Genomic DNA, 23,944 nt, shown 5'->3' on the forward strand with positions numbered 1-23,944 from the left:
CCATTTGCTGGAGAGATTATTCTTTTATTATTGAATGGTCTTCACATCCTTGTCAAAAATTAATTGACCATTGATGTATGGGTTTATTTCTGGACTCTCAATTATATTCTCTTGATTTGTAAGTGCCATGCTATTTTTATTACTGTAGTTTAGCAATAAGATTTGAAATAGGTATGTGTGAGTTCTATAGCTTTGTTCTTTTTTCAGGATTATTTTGGTTATTTTGGGTCCCTTATAATTCCATGTGAATCTTAAGATCAGCTTTTCTATCTTTGCAAAAAAAAAAAAAAAAAAAACACCATTGGGATTTTGATAGGAGTTACACTGAATCTGTAAAACACTTCGATTAGTATTGCTATCTTAACAGCATCATCTTTTAATCCATGAACACAGGGTATTTTTCAATTTATTTGGGATGTCTTTAATTTTTTCAGTGGTGTTTTATAGTTTTGTTGTTTTTTTTTTTTTCAGACGGAGTCTCGCTCTGTCGCCCAGGCTGGAGTGCAGTGGCACCATCTCAGCTCACTGCAAGCTCTGCCTCCCGAGTTCACGCCATTCTGCTGCCTCAGCCTCCCAAGTAGCTGGGACTACAGGTGCCCGCCACCACGCCTGGCTAATTGTTTTGTATTTTTAGTAGAGATGGGGTTTCTATATTAATATACAAATTGATGGAACCCATATGGCCCTGGCAGAGGCAAAAGAAAACTCATTCTGAAGAACTAGAGCACACGCAGGAAATGAACCACAATGAAGGAGAAAGTCCTTCTGTACTGAGGATAGGCAAATTAGCTTCCCAATAGCTGGAATTGCAAGGAAAGTCTGAAAGATTCTATAAAATAGTGATGAAAGAAGATACAGAAATTAAAAAGCAAGAGAAGGGTAGTATGTAAGAACAGGTGGATTTGGAAGAAAAATAAAACATATAGACATGAAAAGTCCAGTGATTTAAATTAAAACATATTGGAAAATTTTAAGGTAGTTTAGATAAAGCTGAAGGGAGAAGGGGAATGAAAAACATGGAAGCGATTTAGGGATGTGGAAGATAGAATGAGATCAATATGGAGACACTATAGATAGAAGCTCCAGGAGAAGGTAAAACAGAGAACGGAGGGGAGGCAGGAATCTCAGTGTTTTCTGTAAGTGAAGATCCACAAACATTCAAGCTGTTGTAGTTTTCCAGACCTGAGCAGCTGAACAGGATATAAAAACAAACCTATTCCTGGCTAACACGGTGTATCTACTAAAAAATACAAAAAACTAGCCGGGCGTGGTGGCAGCGCCTGTAGCTACTCCGGAGGCTGAGGCAGGAGAATGGCATGAAGGGTGGCGGGGAGGGGGCGTGGAGCTTGCAGTGAGCTGAGATCTGGCCACTGCACTCCAGCCCAGGCGACACAGCGAGACTCTGTCTCAAAAAAAAAAAAAAAAACCTATAACCAGTCATACTAAATATTGTCATGAAACTATAGCCCATCAAAGACAAAGGGAATTATTGTAAAAGCAACCAGAAGGAAAAGACAGATTCCCTGCAAAAAATGGCAACCTGAGTAAGCTTCAGTGCTGAAGATAGGAAGAGATGGGAAAATCAGAGTTGTGTGTTCTGAAGTGTTTGCATTATTCAAGAAGGGGGTTAAATTATTTTCTAGCTTTTGACCCTGTCAGATATGAAGGCTAGAAATGTAAGGGTGACCACTGAAATAAATAATAAAATATTCCTCTAAACCACAAAAAAAAAAAAGCAAAAAACATGATAAACAGGAAGCATAAAATAAATGTCACCATTTATATGTATTTTTAAATATAATTAGATATTAATTACCCATACGTATCTATGAAGCAACAGTATAAAATGTAGACTGGAAAGTTATATCTTTTTTATAGAAGGGAGAAGAATGGGGAGTATAAGGAACTTATATTTGAGACTTTATTATTTTATTAAAATCTGAAGTAGTTATTATCATAGTTGGGCCTGCTCCTGACATTTGCAGGACTCAGTATAACAGTACCAATGGGGACCTTGAACCATGCATAAATATGTGAAAGTTATAAATCAAGCTAGCACAGAATTCTGTCCCTTCATGATGACACCTTCATAAAGTCTGGTGCGCTTCCTGATTCCTGGCTTGTTTGAAGGCCTCAGCCAGAGCAAGGCAGCGTGGGAAAGAGCTCACTCCCTGGACACCCTGTCTTTGCTTCAGAACCCCAGCTCTGCCCTGCACTGAGGGCATCTGCACACGTATGGTGTGGTGGACATCCCAGCCCACACATCCAGGTTCTGTTCACGCCCCCATGCAAAAAGCACCCCTTGGCCACCCCCACAGGCCTGGGGCGTGCACACTGGCTACATGGTCTTCTCTTAGGGGGATGGAGCTCAGGATGAAGTCAAGTTAGCCTTGGATGCAGGCCTGGGACTTCTAGGGTCCCAAATAACTGAGGTGGTGGACGGCAGGCCTGGGCCATGGGAGGAGGTACCTCCTTGGCTGTGGACCCCTCACCGTGTGTGGAGGAAGGGCTGTGGTACAGCGTGGGTTCCTCTGAAGCAAGATGTCGCATTTTAAAATAATATTTCATTATAGGCTGAGCGCAGGGGCTCATGCCTGTAATCTCAGCACTTTGGGAGGCTGAGGTGGGTGGATCACCTGAGGTCAGGAGTTCAAGACCAGCCTGGCCAACATGGCAAAACGCCATCTCTACTAAAAATGCAAAAATTAGCCAGGCGTGGTGGCACGTGCCTGTAATCCCAGCTACTGGAAAGGCCGAGGCAGGAGAATCGCTTGAACCTGATAGGCAGAGGCTGCAGTGAGCCGAGATTGCGCCACTGCACCCCAGCCTGGGCAACGCAGCAAGACTCTGTCTCAAAAGACAAAAAGAAAAGAAAATCATTATAAAAAAAGAAGAGAGAGAAAAGTGTTCCCCACTCTGGGCAGCGTCTGTCAGCACAGGAGCCCTGCCAGCGAAGCCCCAGCTGACCTTTGTCAAGTTATTTGACGCAGCTGAGTCTGTTTTCTCACCTGCCTGGTGAGAGACCAACATGTGTAATTTCAATGACCCCTCCCATTCCTGAGGATCTGTGACATTCTCATAAGACCCATCATGAGCTTCTGGGACGGCCAGCGTGGTTCAGGGGGCACGTCCCCGTGGTCTGGGATATGGGGGCAGAGCTAGTCCTGCATGGTCCTCAGCTTCGGAGGAAGTGATGTATCAGGTGCCCGTTATGTCCCCATGTGGGGCCTGGCTGGTGAGGCTACCTTGGGGCCAGGCAGGGGGAGGAGCCCCCTCTGCACACAGTACCCTTTATTTTGTGCAGGGGTCGTGGCCAGTGCTGGGAACGTGTTGGACAGGGAGGACAGGTCCTTCTTTATACCTGCCACATTCTGAAGCCAGGCAGCACAGGGAGCTGTGGACAGTCGGTGATGGTAGCTACACAGAGAGACAGGTGCCACGGGCTCAGTCCTCCTGTGTCTGCATATCCGTGCCATCCAGGGCAATTGCTCAGCCAGACCTGGTGAGATTAACTTGGCCGATGGAAGAAAGAGGAGAGGGGAGGAAGGACCAGTGTGAAAGAAGGGAGAGAGTATTTTTCTTCCTCAGCCGTGAGATGTTTTGCCAAGCTTAGCTAGCTGAGGCTCACCCTTAATTGGTGATGAATTAAACATTGTTATTTCAACCAAGGCACTCAGAAAAATGCTCTCTCTTAGAAATTCAAAATGAACTTCAGCTCAAAGAACTGTGAAGAACAGCCAGGGCCCCCCTCCTCTTTCGATGGCCCTGGGGGAGCTAGGCGGGTCTGCAGTCATGGGAGGGGCCTCCTCAGGCTCCAGACTCACAGATCGTAGGGGCAGGGGGGTACATGGGATTCCAGCACCTGCGGCTTCTTCTACAAGTCTGTATGTCCTCACATCCCCACAGATGCGATGGGGGCTGTATTTGTCTGCCTGGGCTGCCATAGGCTGTGTGGCTTAAACACCAGAAATTGAGTTTGTCACAGTCTGGAGGCTGGAAGTCCAAACTCGAGCTATCTACGATTGTTTTCTTGTGCAAGCGCTCTCCTTGGCTTTCATGTGGCTGTGTGCTCCGTGGTCTTCCCTCGTGGGTGCCTGTGTCCTCATCTCCTCTTATTAGGACAGCACCCATGCTGGATTAGGGCCCGCCCTGATGACTTCATTTTACCTTAATTACCACTTTAAAGGCCCTGTTTCCAAATACAGTCCCATTCTGAGGTACTAGGGGTAATGACTTCAACGTGTGAATTTAGAGGGGACATTCAGCCCATAATCTATTATGCCTCTAGGTCACTGGCAAACTCCCATAACGACAAGTGAAATGACAGCCTGATAGTAAAAATCAAAGCAGTCCCTTTGGGTTTATAGAAATAAACAGACTGTGCATGGTGGCACACACCTGTAATCCTAGCACTTTGGGAGGCTGAGGTGGGAGGATCACTTAAAGCCAGGAGTTTGAGACCAGCTTGGGCAGCAAAGCAAGGCCCTGTCTATACAAAAAATGTTTGCAGTTAGCCAGGTATGGTGACAGCACACCTGGAGTCCCAGCTACTCAGGAGGCTGAGGTGGGAGAATTGCTTGAGCCTGGGAGTTCGAGGCTGCAGTGAGCTATGACTGTGCCACTGCACTCCAGTCTGGACGACAGTGAGACCCCAGCTTTTTAAAAATTAGAATAGAAATAGCCAAGCTCTCGAACAGTTCCACATTTCTTCACAGCAGTGGCAACCTTGAAGGGAACAGGTTCAGGAAAGGCAGGGACGGCTCCTTAGGCGTCTGTTTTAGAAAATTCGCCTTGACTTTTCATCGGGGTTCAAAATAATCAAGTTCTGCAGAACGAAACTGGGCTGTGGCTGGGGTCCTGAGGCCCCCGCGGGGTCTCGCCCCGTGCAGGCAGGAGGCTGCAGGCAGGAGTGAGCGCTGAGACGTTTACCCGGAAACAGTCCTCTCCTTGCAGAAGTGGCCTGAAAAGCCCAGGGTCCCGCGGGTATGGACCGGGCACAGGCACACTTCAGCGAGGAGGCGGCGCTGGCTGGGGGAGGGACTGGAAACGGCGTTTTCCACCACAGGGAGCCAGCAGCGAGGCGCCCAGATGGCAGGCGCTGGAAATCACGGGCAGCTGGTGAAGCACCAAGCCTTACCCGACCTGGGGAGGTGATCCCCCACCTCCCCCCACCCCCTTCTGTCTGTCTCCTCGCACAACCCGAGTGTTCAGGTGACTCGAGACTGACGCGCTTGCTTTATCTGCAGGCTGAACGAGCGCGACCGCCTGATCAAGAGGCTGGGCCGGAAGACGCCCCCGACGCTGTTTCGGGGCAGCTCCCTGCAGCAGGGCGTCCCGCGTGAGTACGGCGGGCGGGGCTGATGGGGAGTGGGTGTCGGTGGAGGGCGGGGCTGATGGGGAGTGGGTGTCGGTGGAGGGCGGGGGTGATGGGGAGTGGGTGTCGGTGGAGGGCGGGGCTGATGGGGAGTGGGTGTCGGTGGAGGGCGGGGGTGATGGGGAGTGGGTGTCGGTGGAGGGCGGGGGTGATGGGGAGTGGGTGTCGGTGGAGGGCGGGGCTGATGGGGAGTGGGTGTCGGTGGAGGGCGGGGGTGATGGGGAGTGGGTGTCGGTGGAGGGCGGGGGTGATGGGGAGTGGGTGTCGGTGGAGGGCGGGGGTGATGGGGAGTGGGTGTCGGTGGAGGGCGGGGGTGATGGGGAGTGGGTGTCGGTGGAGGGTGGGTGTGATGGGGAGTGGGTGTCGGTGGAGGGCGGGGGTGATGGGGAGTGGGTGTCGGTGGAGGGCGGGGGTGATGGGGAGTGGGTGTCGGTGGAGGGAGGGGGTGATGGGGAGTGGGTGTCGGTGGAGGGTGGGGGTGATGGGGAGTGGGTGTCGGTGGAGGGTGGGGGCTGATGGAGGCGTGGGTGTCGGTGGAGGGTGGGGGTGATGGGGAGTGGGTGTCGGTGGAGGGTGGGGGTGATGGGGAGTGGGTGTCGGTGGAGGGTGGGGGTGATGGGGAGTGGGTGTCGGTGGAGGGCGGGGGTGATGGGGAGTGGGTGTCGGTGGAGGGTGGGGGTGATGGGGAGTGGGTGTCGGTGGAGGGTGGGGGCTGATAGAGACGTGGGTGTCAATGGAGGGTGGGGGCTGATAGAGGCGTGGGTGTCAGTGGAGGGTGGGGGCTGATAGAGGCGTGGGTGTCGGTGGAGGGTGGGAGCTGATGGGGAGTTGGAGCGGGTGCTGATGGGCGGCTGGGTGGGTGCTGATGGGGGTTGCGAGCGGGGTGCGCATTTGGAAGTGGAACTGCAACATGTGTATTTGGCCCCAGGAACGTGCAGCCTGAGTGTAGATAATTCCCTGGGACCACAAAATCCTTAAACTTAAAATCCTGATGTGGTTATGATCCTTCCATCAGCCTCCCAAGAGGACTTTTTTAAGGTTGAAGCAGTATGACCTTTAAACTGTTGCGCCTAAAGCTAGCAACATGAACTGTTTTGTGTAGTATTGCCATATTGATTGAAACAATGACCACCACTGGGGAAGAACATCATGCTTCTCCCAGGAAGGCTGCCCCACGTCTAAGGCTGACGTCCCCCTGCCACCCCCGCCCTCACCTCCGGATTCCAGAGGAGAGTGGGAGGCTGTGAAATATCCCCTCTCCCCTGTCCCAGACTTTGGAGCTCAGCAGCGGGGAGCTCGTGGGCTTGTTTTTAGCAATCCAGTCATCAGATCCCAGCTGAGGCAGATCCAGGCCACCTTCCCTTGGGCCGAGGCCAACCCAGCCCTGCCTCTCTGGGTCCTGCGGCCTTCCCCAACCCCTCTCCACCCCCATCATGTGCACATGCCAGCTTTTCCTCCCATACCTACTCCCTGCCTCCCTTTCCCTTCCCGAGGAGTTTAGAGGGAAACTGGCAGAAAGAGATGAGTTGGGTCGGACGCGGTGGCTCACGCCTGTAATCCTAGCACTTTGGGAGGCCGAGGTGGGTGAATCACTTGAGGTCAGGAGTTTGAGACCAGCCTGACCAACATGGTGAAACCTCATCTCTATTAAAAATACAAAATTAGCCGGGCGTGGTGGCGCATGCCTGTAATCCCAGCTACTTGGGAGGCTGAAGCAGGAGAATCACTTGAACCCAGGAAGCAGAGGTTGTGGCTAGCCAAGATCATGCCATTGCACTCCAGCCTGGGCAACAAGAGTGAAACTCCATCTGAAAGAAAAGGAAGAAAGAAAGAAAGAGAGAGAGACAGGTTTATGAACGTGAAGGATCACTGTTCACACAGTACAGGCAGTGAAGGATCTGTGTTCAGTTGAGCTCTGCCTGTCAACAGGTATTGGCAGATTTTCTCGATGGAGACAGAAGGAGAGAGACAGAATATCATTGCTTTTCAGTGATCTACTCCCTGTCCTTACTTTGCCATGTGGAATATCTTATGGGAAGAAGGGGACTGACATGCTTCTGTCCTTTAATGCTCCACTGCCCTGGGAGGTGGCTAATGTCACCCCAAGGAGACAAAGCAGAGGCTCAGGTCAGAAAGTGGTTGGCCCAGCATTGCTCAGTGGCGTGCCATGAGGTCTGGATTGCAGCCTCAGACTCTGGCCCAAAAGAGAGGTCAAGTCAAGAGGTTTGATGGGACAGGAGTGCTAACTGTAGGGCAGCCCTCTGGAGATGGGCTGCCTGGGTTCCTGTCCCTGCCCCCCTACTTTTTTGTGACTTTGGGCAATTTACTCAATGTCTGCTTCTGCATCTGTAAAGTTGGGTAATATGAGAACTTACTGGATGCTAGAGGTTCGGTGTAGATCCTGCCACCCACAGCTGCACAGAAAGCCAATCACTGAGACAACAGTTATTGCCAAGGAAGAAGACTTTATCTGGTGCTATAGCCAAGAAGGTGGCAGATTAGTCTCAAATCCATCTCCCTGACTGACTAAAATCAGGGATTTATACAGCAGGGAAGAAATGTTAGCAATGTGTAAGAAAACAGGAATCAGGATGGGTAAGGAAGCAATCAAGATTAATGAGGGGCTTAGCATCTCATTGTCTGGATGAGATCATTGGGTGAGTTTCAGATCTTTGCTGCTTTTTGAGAGGCCTGGGGGTCCTTACCAAGGAAGGAACTCAGATAAAACAAATATAAGTGTCAAGCTTTAAGACCAGAAGAGTCATTTCTATGTTAAAAAAAAGAAAAAAAAAACTGTCTGTGGGACTATTGGGTCAGTTTCAATTAGGAGGATTAAATGAGATCATAAAGATAAAGTACCTAGAACAGTATAGGCAATATAGCATTCAATAAATGTTGGGTATTATTTTTCTGTCATTAGCTGAATAATTTTGGGAAACTTAATTTTTCTAAATTTTTGTTTTCTCCTATGGAAGAAAAAGAATTTTAATGATACACATCTTACACAGTCCTTGTGAGTCTTCATGACAGTAGGTGTAAAGCACCTTCTGTATGCCAGACACAGAGAAAACACATACAGGTTCCCAGAACTCTACAGGGTCTTTGTGGAGCCGTGTCGCCTCTCTGAAGAATGTTTCAAAATAACCATAGACAGAATATACACGAGATATATATTGTGATCAAAGACCGAATGAGAATTTTTATGGGAGAGTCATAAATGTCTTAAGACAACTACTAAATGCTTTTCTTAAGTCAATATTTGGAAGGCCAAAAAAAATCTACTGAATAAATATAAGACATAAGAAGGCTTCTAAAATCACACCATATTTTTTAAACACTCAGTGACTAGTACCAGAACCTGATGGATAACTTAGGACATTTCTGTCACTAATAGCCAGAGAAGATCATCGGGTGGTCAGAGCTGGTCCTGGGGTGCAGGACGGGCATATAGCAGATCTCAGCCTTTTATGTTCCCCCTGGGTCTGTCCAGGAAACTGGCAGGAAAAACTCTAATCTTGGTAGTATTTTAGTTCTTGTGAGCCACCAACATACAATATTTGTAATCAGCATTTCCTACACAGTCTGATTTCCTCATTGTCCCCATGGTCTTCTCATTTCTATGGCTATTAGGAATCTTTCCAGACAGGAAACTGCTATTTTCATTAAGATGCTATCAGAGCGCAGATTCAAAGGAATGCTACTTAAGGGGAATTTTATTCCAAAATAATGAAAAAAAATGACATGATTTTATGGATTTTACCAAATGTTCTACCCAGAGAAGACAAAACAGCTAAGAAATCCATCCTTCCCACCTCCTTTCACCTACACGATTCCATCCTCCATTCTGGCTGTGGCTATTTAGAAAGCAGATGCTTTAGGAAGCCAGCCAGGGAAAGTTGGGTCCATGAGAGCTCCCTCCAGGCCCCCATCAGGACTTTTCTGGCTGCTTGAACTTCCTGAAGGATGAGTGAAAGTGGGGGATACAAAGACCTGGAGGCTTCCTCTGAGCTCCCCGTTTGGATGCAAATGGCAGTTAAAGGTTCAGTAGGCAGAGCTGGGAGCAGGGCTGTATCTTCCTCAGGTGGGACGGAGGCTGGGCAGGCAGGGATGGTTGAGGGGTGATGGTGTCTGGTTTTCCAATAAAACTCCTCCCGTGACAGCTCTAACTCCCACCAGGCCTGTTTTCTAAGAGGAAAATGTTTTATCTGAACCTGGGAGGACTCCCTCTCCCAAGATAAACCTATCAGGCCATCCTCCTTTCACTCTTGAATTGTAGACTCCACTTTCATTCTTGGTTAAGGTTAAGAAAGTCTTAGCGTACAACATGCTGGAAATGTGGCGGTGGGTGCAAACAATGGGAACTAGGGAGGATAGTGGGAGACATTTAGCACAGACCTCGGGGTGCTCTACTTACCCTGGGAGGTTTACAACAGGAGGGGGAACTCTTCTCTGCCTGTCTCTTCAGAGGAAAACCTTGAAACCCTTCCCACCCCAGGGGGCCAAATTACCTGCTGCAATCCCATGGGAGGCCCTTGTGGCCATGGCACTAATGCACACAGAAGAAGTGACAGAGTTATGAGCTGAAGAAACCCCCGGAGTTGGGTTTCCAGTAGACACAGGCATGTTATGGAAAACAAGATAAATAAAAGAAAAAAGTTTCTGCACCTTCCATTTAAACAGGAAGTAGACTATTCCAAAGGCTAAGATACCTTTCCCAAAAGGACACTCCCAAATTTATTTGTATGTCTCCATGAGTTCGCCACAACCAGGAGAAAAAAGCAGACCAAAAGAGATATAATACGTAGTTAATTGTTCTTTTTGGACAGACTGTTGACACCAAACACCAACCCTTTCTTTTCTGGCATGGATGCGGAGGCCTCCATGTTGGTGCAGTGTGAACTAGTACTGACAGAGGGAGAGGATCCTGCAGGCTGGGTGTGACGGGCCATGAACATGTCCTGGAGCCCATAGAGAGGACTGGAGCTTGAGAGAACTTGCGCCTTGCCTGGTCCAGGCCATTTAATTTACAGAAAAGTACACCAAGACCCAGGGAGCTTAAAGAGCCCAAAGTCACATGGACAAGTAGCAGCAAGCAAGGACTAGAACCACCCTTTGTTTCCTGGCCACCACCCCGACCCCATGCTGCAGCCACTTGGGACCCCCAGAATCTAAGATAAAAACAAGCAAGTGGAGAAAAACGTCTTCAGGGTGGAGAGCTCAGTAGTCCTCAGCCTGCCACTAGAAGAGTTTATAAAGAGTATGTCCAATTCTTTGGGGTGACTGTTCCTTACTCAGAACCCCTTCAGTAGGACTGAGGAGCAGCCCTTGGGATGGTGCAGCAGCTGTGGAGCCAGTGGTGACCCTGCCATTGCAGCTGCTGTTCTGCCAGGCCCCCTCAGGAAGACATCAGAGGTGTACTAGAAACGTTCCTTATTAAAGAAGTGGAGAATGGCAATTGTCCAAGTTGAGCACAGTACATAGCCTTGTTACTGGAGCAGATGAGGCAGTGTTATTTGCTAGATTTTGCTTTGAAACATCCCAAGGAAAGACATCTCCTCTTGGACTGCAGTAAAAACGCTTCACAAGGACCTGCTTGTACAGGATTTGGGATGAGAGTGTGTGTGCCACACGGTGCCAGAGGGAGGCAGGAGGCTGGGGCAGCTCCTCCAAAGCCGGGCAACGGAGGTTTCCTTGTCCCTGCTGATTTCTGATTAAGCAACTTGGTGAAAATCCAAAGGCTCTTAGGAGAACAGGAGGGGTGGCCTTTGCTCTTCAGTGCTTGGAAGCAGATCCCGTGAAGACTCTAAAGCCCCGAGTATCAAAGCACAGCCACCTGGTCAGGAAGTTCAAGTGCGCTAGGTGTGGGCCCAAGGCTGGAACAAGCATGTTCACCCCCAAGGGAGCTCCCTTCCTGGCTGGTGCTGCCTTCAGGCTCAGGGACCCACCTGCTCCTGTTCCCAGCTATCTGGGGGCTCACACTGGTCTGGGAGCTCCTTTACTGTGGCTACCACGTGGTGGGAATTTTGGGGTTGTAGGTTTTGTTTTGCTAGAAATGGAGGTGAGCAAGTAGACAAAAGCCCCCTGTGGAAGATTCCTCTCTGTTCTGTTCACCTGGCTTAGCTTGCATCACCTTCTCTCCCACCTACTGTCTCTTCCTCCCATGGCCTCACTGGTCTGGGCCCTCCTCTCTGCTGCTCAGCCCATGTCCTCAGTCAACTCTCAGGCCACCTCTGCAGACAAGCCCTTGCCTCCCCGGATAACCCCCCTGAGCCCTTGGGATTCTCAGGCAGTGGCTGGAAGGCACATGCTGTCTGGAAGAGCCCGGAAGCCAGCCCTGGACTGGGACTCTCAGTTATGGGAACACACAGAATAAGAAAACAGCCTGAATGTCTTCTTTTAAAATCTCCTCCTCTTCTCCATCCCACGAAGACTCTTCTGTCTTGTTACTGTACGTCTTGATACTCTAGAAATTTCCTTTTTAAGCCAGATGTCTGAGGAAATTAGCAGGCAGTCCAGGAACTGATACATGGACACACCTTCCGATTTCTTTTCTCCTGTTAAAGAGTATGACAGTGAATTCACAGCTCCCCTGATAAGTTGTAAGCATGCATGGATGGAAGTCAAAATTGTCAGGTTTCAATTGTGTTGTCTTTTGGCCAGAATGTCTAATTGAGCTGTGGGGCTTTTCCAGACCCCTGACACACAAGGGTTAGCCTACGGAGAGCGGGCCTTGTACATGTCTTTCTGTGGGAAGGGCCAGTTGGAAGCAAAGCCCCACTCTGGGCTCGTGAACACTAAAGCTGTTTCTTGGCTGTAGAGTGTGGATCCTGGGTTTGCTTCCCAGCTCCACCACGCATGAGGCCTGTGACCTTGAGCAGGCCACAAAAATCTCTGTGCCTCGGTTTTCCCATCTGTGAAGTGGGAGGAATATGATCACCTATCTCATAGGGTTTCTGGGAGGATTACATGAGCTATATGTTATAGAACAGTGTCTTAGACACATGGCATTTCATGAGTCTTGGCTACTATTTATTTTATTAGTAGTATATGAAGTGATTGTGTAAGAACCAGTCTTCATGTGGCGACAGGTCCAGTCAATCACTAAATTCCTTTTGACTTTATTGTGTGACCTTTTTCTTTCTTTACACGGAAACAACCCTACTTTGATTACTTATTACCAGTCCAGATCAGTCTTGATTTAAAAACAGGGCTGGGCGCGGTGGCTCACGCCTATAATCTCAGCACCTTGGGAGGCCAAGGTGGGCAGATTGCTTGAGGTCAGGAGTTCGAGACCAGCCTGACCAACATGGTGAAATCCCGTCTCTACTAAAAATACAAAAAAAAAATAGCTGGGCACGGTGGTGCATGCCTGTAGCCCTAGCTACTCAAGAGGCTGAAGCAGGAGAATTGCTTGAACCCTGGAGGCGGAGGCTGCAGTGAGCCAGGATCGCGCCACTGCACTCCAGCCCGGGCAATGGAGCAATATTGTGTCTCAAATAAATAAATAAATAAACAAACAAGAAGGCCCCAGGCATCACGCGCATGTTGCCAGCTTGCACTATTAGTGTTGTGTGTGTTTTCCCTGGCATGTTTTCAGCTTCATAAATTAGCTGGCTCTCCTGCAGCATCAGACAGACAGACGAGTATTTCCTCTTAATTGGCAGTGGGAAAGTGGAGACGGGGAGCAGTGACCCACTGTGTATGATTCCCACACTGAGCTCAGCCACAGCCCTCTAGAAATAGGAAACCTACCCTCAAAGCCGTTCCCATCCCAGCATCAGCAGCGAGAACCATGGGACCCCAGTCAGCCTGCACACGGCCGCCACGGCCCCTCTATGGCCGCAGGTTTCTTCATCTCAAGCCTCCTACTATCCAAGGCTAAGGAGACCGGGTGTCACACACCACTCACCCGCACGCTGCCAAAAAAGCAGCATATTTAAACCTAGTGTGCTCCCCCAGTTCTCCTGTTAACCAGTTTCTCCTGTGTGCTTCACTTTCAGATGGGTATGCTTTTTCTCAAGAAGAACACGGAGCTGTTAGTCAGGAAGAAGTCATCCGTGCTTATGACACCACCAAAAAGAAATGCAGGAAGAAGTAAGACTTGAATTTTCCTGACTGATCTTAGGAAAGAGATTCAGTTTGTTGCACCCAGTGTTAACACATCTTTGTCTGAAAAGACTGGCGTCCGCAGCCAGAACACCGGAAAACACATTTCTGTGGCCTTAGCCAAGCAGTTTGTTAGTTACATATTCCCTCGCAAACCTGCAAACCTGGAGTGTAGACCGCAGGGGAAGCTCTCTTTGCCCTCCCAACTTGTCTGCAGCGCTTAGCCTAACTTTTGTTTACTTCGTTATGAAGCAGTCAACTGTGCTCTGTGAGGTGTGAAATTAAAAACATTATGTTTCACCAGTATTTAAACATCAGTACTAGTTGTCCTGGGAGAAAGGGAAAGTTTTATGTTGCGTGAGAAGCCCGTCTTGTGTAATTGGAGCAGGGCACACTTGCTTCCTGTTTGGTTAACTCACAGATTACGTCCAGCGGGCCACACGCAGACCTCACTGTAGGCAGGTTGCTTTCCTGCTTTGATTCCTGTTTTGTTTGTGTAAAGTTGGCGTAAACTTCTTGATTGCAGTGAAATCACAAAATTCTATGTCGGGGTAGTCAACCTGAGAAGATTTATTTGAACCTCTTAGCCACATTTCCAGCAGGGCAAACCGACTGATGCCCTGGCAGAGTCTTCCGCACCCTCTCCAGGTGCACTCGGCCCAGTTCCGCTGCCGTGTCCAGGTGTCCCTCACCCCCACACCTGCTGCATGGCTGGCCACGGCGCTCAGTGCATGGCGGCTGGTGGGCGGCCAACCCAAACCTGCGCCTTTCCTTGTTCCACTGCAGACTCGGAAACATGCGAAAAATTCCTTCTTCCACCGCCCTTTTTGTTCTGTAAAGAAAGAAAAGAAGCATCGCCTTTCTGCATATCTTCTAAATATCTCTGCCTCTGTCTGACATGGGGCCGCCCCACAGGTCAGAGTGGTGGTAGAACCCCTTCAGCTCTCCCAGCCGTGGTCAGGCTCTGAATACTCCCTTCCCAACAGCCAGACTGCTGGGTCTTTGGCATCCACTTACATTAGAACCCACGCTTCTTTCAGAGCACATTTTGGACTTTCACTGTTGGGAAATGAATGAATTTATAACATGCCCGTGCAGCGAAGGAGCGTGCCTGTCGCTCTTAGCTCTAGAGTCAGAGGATGAGTAAACCCAGATGCGAGAGTATAGGACATTGAGCGGGGAGAACAAGACGACCACAGAAGTCCTCAGAAGGAGAAGGAAGGGCACGGAAGGCACTGAGAGGAGGACACAGAGGAATCGCCACCAGATCTCCGCAGTAGAAACTCTGAAACAAACCCTGAGACCCAGACAATTGTCATGATCAGCCCAGTGTGTATGAGAGCTTAAACAAGAGCTTCACACACAGTTTTAATTGAAAAGAATTCCAAACATTTCAGGGAAGCACCTTTTTTTAAATACACCGACATGGTTTCCTTTCTGTATCCCATCAGTGTTAGACACAGGTACCCATCAGAATATGGCATATCCTGAATTCTGAGACAAGGAAGCAAAGTGCTGAATCACTGATTTTCCCAACTGCAGAGGCCCACACTCTAAATCTTAACCAAACCTAGATGCCTTCAGGCATGAATGTGAGCATCTGGAGCCCTTACTAAACAACCTGCCTGGACCGTGTTCTCTGCTCTGGTTGCCAAGCCAGATTTTTGGATGGCCTAAATACTTCTGGGCAGCTGTTCCTGGTGAAAATGGGAGTTCAGAGCACGTTTTGGATTTTCACTGTTGGGAAATGAATGAATTTATAACATGCCTGTGCAGCGAAGGAGCACACCTGTCACTCTTAGCTCTAGAGTCAGAGGATGAGTAAACCCTGTGGGGATGATTGTGCTAAATTAGGAAATAGCACATTAGTGCACTTTGCTTCCTAACCCTTTATTTTCAGAAATCTACAACTTACTGGGCATGGAAATCATTTAAAACATGATTTGCATTGACTAAGAAAATGAATCCTCACTTAGGAGGTGACCAGGATGCAGAGAGGGCCTGAAGGGCAGCAGAACAATGCAGTTCACAGGTGAGGCTCCCAAAAGGGCCATTCCTTTCTCCCCAAGGTGCGTAAAACATTTTTAAATACTGGAGTGCCCAGCAAGACTGAAGGATTGTCATGCAGGAACTGTAACACAAAATGTGCCTATGACTAACACGACAAACCAAGGTGTATGGTTTTTTTTTTTTTTTTTTTGCACACCCGGAAAGGTGATGGCCAAAATACAGAGGAGAAATGAAAACTGGAATTGAATGTGCATTAGGCATCGTAACTATTAATACTTTGTTTTATTTGGGAAATAAGCCTATTTGGAAAGAGCGGATTAGAAATTCAATTCTTTGTCAAACAGTTAGCTCTGTCTTGAACTTGAAGCCTTCCAAATCAGAATTATGAATTTGTGTGTTTGTGTTTGTTTGGGGTTTTTGTTTTTATTTCTTACATTAGAGTTCATATTTTCTGGGATTTAAATTACAGGTGTATTTTCCTATTCTCTTGAGAAGTAGACTAAACAATCTTTGCAATGATGATGGATGCACACAGAAGAAAACATGAGAAGACATTACTTTCTATCCTCTCATGTGGTTGAGCATTCTTACAGCCAAATGACTAAATTGGGTTTCTAGGAGGAGCAGCTGTCACTACATGTGATATATAATGCTTAGCCGGGGCCAACTCAGGGGCTGTGTCATTTGTCCTACCTTCAAATTGAGGTCAGAGTGTCACACACAACCCCTTCCCTGGGACAGGGTGGACTGCACTAGGTTGCATATGCTGGCTGTCAGCTCAGCGAAAATGCCACCTGGGGCTTGTCACTCTGCCACACACTAACTGACTCACGGGCTGGCAGGTCACACTCGGTTAGCACTCCAGGGCCTGACTCTGGATTGAGCTAAACTGGCAGAATCCACTTAGGCCCACCCTTGGTCTACTGCTGTACACAGACAGCCCAGTCCTGTGTTGAGTCTCTCTTGTCCTGGATGACCCTGCAAAAGGAAGAGACCAGTTATGCTCTGGGCTTAGTTCTGGGTTTCCACTGCACATGGACACGTGCCAGCAAGGGTAGCTATGGAAAACACATATCAGGAGAGCAGGGTCATCTGGATTAATACTCCGTGCTGATCAGAACGGGCTCAGTCATAATTTAGGAGTGGAGCTGATGTGTCTGTCCTGCCTCAATGCAGAATATTCCAGGCTGCTTGACCAGGGTTATGTCCGCCCACCTCCCAACACACAGATGCGCGCATGAAGACAAAAACATGGTAACTCTTTTGGTTCGGTACACCGTACAAAACGTGCTTTGGAGCAAGGAGTGCTGTTTCTTTAACACTTGTAGAGGAATATCCTGAGAAGTGAACCTGGGCTTTCAGAGAGCTCAGCTGAGAATTCTTTTGACATTTTCTTTCCCTTGACAAGGCTTCAGGTCTGTCTCACTATGGGGAGCTGGCTGTGAAAATCAGTAATAACTTGTCAAGAAGCGGTGAAAAATGGGGGGAAAAGTGAGTCTAGGTAACTAATGTCTTATAATGCATATATAAGTAAATATTGCAGGCTTTAAGGTTGAATTTTGTAAAAAGAAAGCTGTCGTCTATAATTTCCATTTGTTATAATAATGACCTTTAATCTTGTTGTTTGGAACCATAAAGCATTTTTATCAGGTACTTCTGTTCCAAGGGATTTATGTCTTAGACTATAGCTGAATTGAATGTTTGCAAAACTGTGCTATAGGATAAGGTGGTCTTTAGTTTTGAACGTGTGAAAAGACTGCACACTCTTCAACCAGGGTTTGAGTTACTGCCCAGGGTCATTGTCTCAAAGTAATTCAAGGAGTGATTTAACACCAGCATTTGAAATGTAGCCTTTATCTCCTGGGATCCATAAAAAAATGTGAACAGGGAAATGGTGGCTGAGCAGAGCCTGAAATAATAACTTGGCAAAGAAATGCGTTTATCAGATCGAGTCAAAACATGGCATCCCCTGTTACATTCAAGAAATGCTTTCTTCATGTAAATGCTTACACAGACGTATATAATAACGATGGGGACAGTTAAAACCCCCTCCCTTCAAAAAAAGGAAATCTACATCAGTTGAGTTTGTTGTTAGTTCTTCATTGGCTCAAGGCAGTTAACCGTCTTGTAATAGCCTTGGGGGAGATTATTTAACCTCATTCTAGCCATTTTTCCATCTCGAAGGCCAAGAAGGACTATTAGAAGGGTTTTGGATGGGTTTCGGAGGTGAGGGCCCAAGACCCCCATAATGACATCATTCGGTATCCTTGAAAGGAACAGACCAGTGTGCTCGATGTGTTGTACCCTTCATTTATTTATTTTTTCTCAGTATCCCAAGTTGTCCATCAGTACATTCCCCTTCACCTTACCTGATGTTCACTTCATGCCCAGTCTGTAACTAATGTTCTGTTTAAAGCTCTCTTAATTTGTTGGCTATGAGTGATTTGTGAATCCGGGATGTAACCCTGAGTGAGGAGAAAAGGGCATTGAGCCAGCATAAATCTTAACGGGCAGAAGCCACAAACAAATGGGAGCAGAAAAGAAGGGCGAGCTCCCCGCACGGCACCCCTTGTATAATCCAGTGTTAACCTCCGAGGAACACCTCTGCTCTCCCGACCGAGGACAGACAAAAGAGGGATTCTTTTTACACCCAGGCTGGCGCGTTTTCAAATGACAATCGCTGGCTCTAGTTGCCTTTGAGATATCCACTCTGCTCTTTCTCCCAGGCCTCAGACCAAGAAAAACACGCTCTCAAGATTAGCCCATAGGCAGTTCTTGTGACCTGGCTAAAGAGAGAAAGGAGACCTGTTTGTTTTAAAAGTCAGGCGCAGTGTCAGGTAGCTTTGATTTATGACAGAAAGAGGAAGAAGTAAGTTGGAGTAATAGCACTATCCAAATAACCCTGCCCAGGAAACTTGGGGGTCAAGAGAGCTTATCAAGAGCCTTTTATAGGTAAGCTCTCCCGCGTGAAAGAGAAAAGGCCGGAAAGAGGGAGAGAGCCCAGAGAGCCGGCTGGGAACTCACTTCCAATGGGATTGGAGTCTGTTGCATTCCTAGAGATAGCCTGATATATGGTTTATAGCTGAATCAATAAACACTACCAAAAAAAAAAAAAAAAACCCAAGAGGAAACCTGCCCTGTCATGGAGTTTCTCTCTTTCCCTGCACAGTAAAGACTTTTGGGTTTTCGTGGATAAAATCAATGTCCGTACTGAAACTCACCCTCCTCTCCTGCCTCACTCTCCCCCGTTGCCCAAGATGGCCAAGTTCAGGCCTATGCAGTGCCGCTTCCCTCTGAGCCTCCCTCGCGAGGGCCATGCAGGCAGCCGCAGCAGGCCCAACTGCAGGATGAGGTTGCAGGCCACTGAACTGTCGTTCAAATGCATCGTATTTGTGGCCTCTTTCTCATGCGAGCAAAGCCATGTGCTCTCCTATCTGCTGTCACATCTGTGCCTGGACTGCGTAAATATTGTTTGCGATGGGGAGGTTTTAATCTGGTTATGCAGAGGGAAGCAGGGCGGTGGGGGCACGTTTCATTGGCTCCCAGCAGAGTGGTGAGCGCTTCTATGGCGTGTGGGGTTTTTTGTTCCCTCCCTCTAGAAGTGTTACCGTTTTCACGTCCTCTTAATGTCCTCTGGTTGTTAAATTACAGCAGCACATTCTAGTGCACTGGGTTCCCTCCTGGAGTGAATAAATGAAGGGCATCTGCTTGTGTTTTTAGAAGTTTTGGGAGAATGTAGTGATTTGTGGCTTTGATCAATCCTGTTGACTGGTGTATGTCTGTGCAAACCTGTTTCAAATAAATTTTTTGTTAAAGGAAGTGATTGGACTGTTTTATTTTGGAATTTTCTTTTCCACTAATAATCATTTACTGCCACAGGGACTGCGGTCTGTAACACAGGGGTTTGTCAGCAGGTGCAGGCTCAAGGACACGTACACGGCCTGGAGAGCCGAGGCCCAGGCAACAGTGTTCACTGGCAGGAGCGCAGGAGAGTCTGAGTAGCAGATGAACACGTGCTGTATTCTCTGAGGCAAGGCCCCCTTTTCTTTTCCTTTTTTTTTTTTATTATTATACTTTAAGTTCTAGGGTACATGTGCATAACGTGCAGGTTTGTTACATATGTATACTTGTGCCATGTTGGTGTGCTGCACCCATTAACTCGTCATTTACATCAGGTATAACTCCCAATGCAATCCTTCCCCCCTCCCCCCTCCCCATGAGAGGCCCCGGTGTGTGATGTTCCCCTTCCCGAGTCCAAGTGATCTCATTGTTCAGTTCCCACCTATGAGTGAGAACACGCGGTGTTTGGTTTTCTGTTCTTGTGATAGTTTGCTGAGAATGATGGTTTCCAGCTGCATCCATGTCCCTACAAAGGACACGAACTCATCCTTTTTTATGGCTGCATAGTATTCCTTGGTGTATATGTGCCACATTTTCTTAATCCAGTCTATCACTGATGGATATTTGGGTTGATTCCAAGTCTTTGCTTTTGTGAATAGTGCCGCAGTAAACATACGTGTGCATGTGTCTTTATAGCAGCATGATTTATAATCCTTTGGGTATATACCCAGTAATGGGATGGCTGGGTCATATGGTACTTCTAGTTCTAGATCCTTGAGGAGTCGCCATACTGTTTTCCATAATGGTTGAACTAGTTTACAATCCCACCAACAGTGTAAAAGTGTTCCTATTTCTCCACATCCTCTCCAGCACCTGTTGTTTCCTGACTTTTTAATGATTGCCATTCTAACTGGTGTGAGATGGTATCTCATTGTGGTTTTGATTTGCATTTCTCTGATAAGGCCCCCTTTTCTAGAAGAGAGTCCAGGGGGCCACACTGAGTTTGGATTCAGTCGCTCAAAGGAAAGAATAGTGCTTACAAGACCTCCTTCCTCCATTACTTCCTTCCCTCTAATTCATCTCAGTTGGCTACAAACTAAGACGGAGGCAGCTCAAATTCAACTGGCAAGCAGGAAATCATAACATTCTTACTTTAAGAAGAAGAAAGACACCCCTGCCCTTTCTCTCTAGGTATAAGGAGTTGCGTTCAGGTAAATATCCATTGCCTCCAGGGTCTCTGTGGTGCCTCAGCCAAGGCAGCCTCCTCGCACCTGGGATAAGGTGGGAGGAAGCTGGGGGGCCCAGATGTTGGCCCCTTGCCTGGCTTTGTTTGGGTAGCTCTATACTTCCCCAGCAGGGTGTGACCTGGGGATGAAAGACAGCCTGTTAGATGACAGTTCTCTGTAGAGGCTTGAGCCTGGTTCCCAAAAGACTTCTTAATTGCACTCTGAATTTATAGCAATTTTCCATAGCGGACTTTGATGCCTCCCAGATGGTCCAGTTCCTATCAGACCTGGATTTGACCAGCCCAGGGCAGTCCTGACCTCAGTGACGGTGTCCCAGGCATGGCAAGGACACGGGAGGCCTCACTTGCAGGCAGAGAGTTCTACAGTTTAGAGCTCACCAGGGAAGGGCTTTCATCTCCTGCTCTACACTGGCCAGGCCTTTTCTTCCCCCAGTGGTGAAAAAATAAAAATGATTTAATACAATCAACAGCGAAGTGTTAAATTCCAACCTTTGCCATTTCTTGGTCATATCTTTACAACATCTGCCTTTGCAGCTGCAATGGTTTTCCTGAAATGTCATTCTTCACTGGTTCTCAGCAAAATAAACTCAAACCATTGAGAGGCCCTTCCTTATCAGCTGAAAACAGTTTGCAGACCCTAACCTTTCTGCCTAAAGCAATGTTCTTTGTAATGATGTCCTCCGAAAAAGTCTCAGGATACTTTGAAAAATCGTTCAGCTTCTGCTACTATTTTCAAAATGTTTATTATGGGAGAGACATATGTAATGTGAGGGGTTAAAGTGTATAGCAAACTTGTCCAACCTGCAGCCCAGGACAGCTTTGAATGTGGTCCAACACAAATTCACAAACTTTCTTAAAACATTATGAATTCTTTTTTTTTTTTTTTTTTTTTTTTTTTTTTGACACAGAGTTTCGCTCTTGTCGCCCAGGCTGGAGTGCAGTGGCACGATCTCGGCTCACTGCAACCTCTGCCTCCCGGGTTCAAGTGATTCTCCTGCCTCAGCCTCCCAAGTTGCTGGGATTACAGGCATGTGCCACCACACCTGGCTAATTTTTTGTATTTTTAGTAGAGACAGGATTTCACCATGTTGGCCACTCTGGTCTTGAACTCCTGGCCTCAAGTAATCCACCCACCTCGGCCTCCCAAAGTGCTGGGATTACAGGAGTGAGCCACCGCACCTGGCCGGTGTTACTGTATTTTATGTGTAGTCCATGACAATTCTTCCAGTGTGGCCCAGGTAAGCCAAAAGATCAGACACCCCTGGGTGTATGGCAGAGCAACAGGGCATGTGACGTGGGGCTGCTCTGCCTCTGATATCTTCCACCTCATTCTGTCCCACACGTGAGTCTTTTGAGGGAACTTTCCAGCTCTGGTTGGAATGCCAAGCAGTTAATGTTAACTGGGGCTACAGATGAGGCTCTGGGACTTGATTACCAAAGGGGGACAAAATAAAACCCTTCCACCTACTAAAGTTACAAGCACCAAACACATCTGGTCCACCTCAAAAGCATGAAGCTTTCATTTATGAAAAGTAGGCCATGCACATAAATAAGATTTAAAATTCCTGAGGGGTGGTCTCAATGCTCTGTCTTCAGCTGTTCGTCCCTCTCTACAATAACTGTTGTTGACTTAAGATTCCAGAGCAATGGCTATTTGAAGAAAGGGTGCGCAGGTGATCTCTAAAGCAACAGCACTAGCCTGAACCTTGAATTTGCATGGTCTGCCCTGGGAGTTTCTATATCACTGTTACTAGATAGTTGACAAAATGTAATGCTACTGGTACTCTCTCCTCTACTCTAAAAAAATGGGTTTCGATTTGAAATATTCTAAATTAATTGCTGAGAAAACTTTCTTCCTGATTTTCCCCCCAATTTTTTTTTTTTTTTTTTTTTTTTTTTTTTCCTGAAATGGAGTCTCACTCTGTCGCCCAGGCTGGATGGAGTGCAGTGGTGCCATCTCTGCTCACCACAGCCTCTGCCTCCTGAGTTCAAGCGATTCTCCTGCCTCAGCCTCCCGAGTAGCTGGAACTATAGGCACCACCACTGCACCCAGCTAATTTTTGTATATTTAGTAGAGACGGGGTTTCGCCATGTTGGCCAGGCTGGTCTCGAACTCCTGACCTCATGATCCGCCCGCCTCGGCCTCCCAAACTGCTGGGATTATAGGCATAAGCCACCGCACCCGACCTCCCCCAACTTTTAAAACTGTGGTGTATGATTAAAAAGCTCTTATGCCTGGCAGGGCGAAGTGGCTCACACCTGTAATCCCAGCACTTTGGGAAGCCGAGGCAGGCGAATCACGAGGTTAGGAGTTCGAGACCAGCCTGGCCAATATGGTGAAACCCTGTTTCTACTAAAAATACAAAAATTAGCCAGGTGTGGAGGCACATGCCTGTAGTCCCAGCTACTCAGGAGGCTGAGGCAGAAGAATCGTTTGAACCTGGGAGGTGGCGGTTGCAGTGAGCTGAAATCGCACCACTGCATTGCAGCCTGGGCGACAGAGCAAGACTCCATCTCAAAAAAAATAAGGTGGGGGGGGGGGCTCTTATGCCAACCTAACACACATCTTGCCCTGTGATTGGGAGGCCAGATGGTTGTCGCTTGTCGCTGTTGCTTCCCGAGTGGCCTTAAGTGGAAGGTATGACTAGATGTTAAGAGCTGAAAGAGAACAGCCCACAGCCCGCTAGCCACCAACAAAACTGTTAAGCTCACTTTTTTTTTCTTTCCCAGTGTCCTTAAGAGGAGCTGCCTGAAAATTACTTACAAAAATGGCTGCAGGAAAAGCCCTTGAATTTGTTTCAGTATTACATATAAATTGCACGTGGTTGCAGAGAATGAGGTTGGGAGGCCCTTATTCAAGAAACTGCCTCCAAGCAATGTATTTAATACGTTAGCTGGAAAATGTCTTCATGCAATCCTACTTCCCGATTTATATGATGAAAACCCCCCTGTAATGCAGAGCGGAGAGCTAAGGGGTGCTCCACAGAAGCACCTGTCCTTGTGAGTGAGGGAGAACTAGTCAGACAGTTTGCATTTGTGTGCGTGAGTATACACAGGCACACTCACCTCATAGTTCTATGGGAAAAAATGAAGTAAACCACTGTACAGGAATACAAAAGACAAAAATTCTAAACTTTCCCACAAAGACCTGTTTCTGCAAGTACATGGTGTGGTTTGTGTGGCAAGATGAACATTAGACTTGGAATCGGAATGATTGTGTTCAAGTATATATTTGCCCAGTTATTAGCCTCGTGACCTTGAAGAAATCATTTCACTTCTCTGCACTTCATTTTCCTCACCTACAGGACTGGGACATTACCTTCCTACCTCCTCACAGGGTGATATAAACAGGGCTCACCTGCATCCAC

At 47.7% G+C, this 23,944-nt stretch overlaps 1 protein-coding gene across 3 annotated transcripts in view; it reads left to right on the forward strand.

The window, feature by feature from the left end:
• ATP8A2 (ATPase phospholipid transporting 8A2) overlaps positions 1-19,309 on the forward strand; it is a 636,199-nt gene extending 616,890 nt beyond the window's left edge. For all 3 annotated transcript variants that reach the window (XM_008021766.3, XM_037986897.2, XM_037986898.2), the window contains 2 exons: positions 5,247-5,338; positions 13,375-19,309. In XM_008021766.3, the coding sequence (XP_008019957.3) occupies positions 5,247-5,338; positions 13,375-13,472 (190 nt within the window). In that variant the 3' untranslated portion in view covers positions 13,473-19,309. The remainder of the gene's footprint in view (positions 1-5,246; positions 5,339-13,374) is intronic.
• Positions 19,310-23,944: the final 4,635 nt, after the last annotated feature.

The sequence above is a fragment of the Chlorocebus sabaeus genome, chromosome 3 (assembly GCF_047675955.1).
Source record: "Chlorocebus sabaeus isolate Y175 chromosome 3, mChlSab1.0.hap1, whole genome shotgun sequence".
NCBI classification, from domain to species: Eukaryota; Metazoa; Chordata; class Mammalia; order Primates; family Cercopithecidae; genus Chlorocebus; species Chlorocebus sabaeus.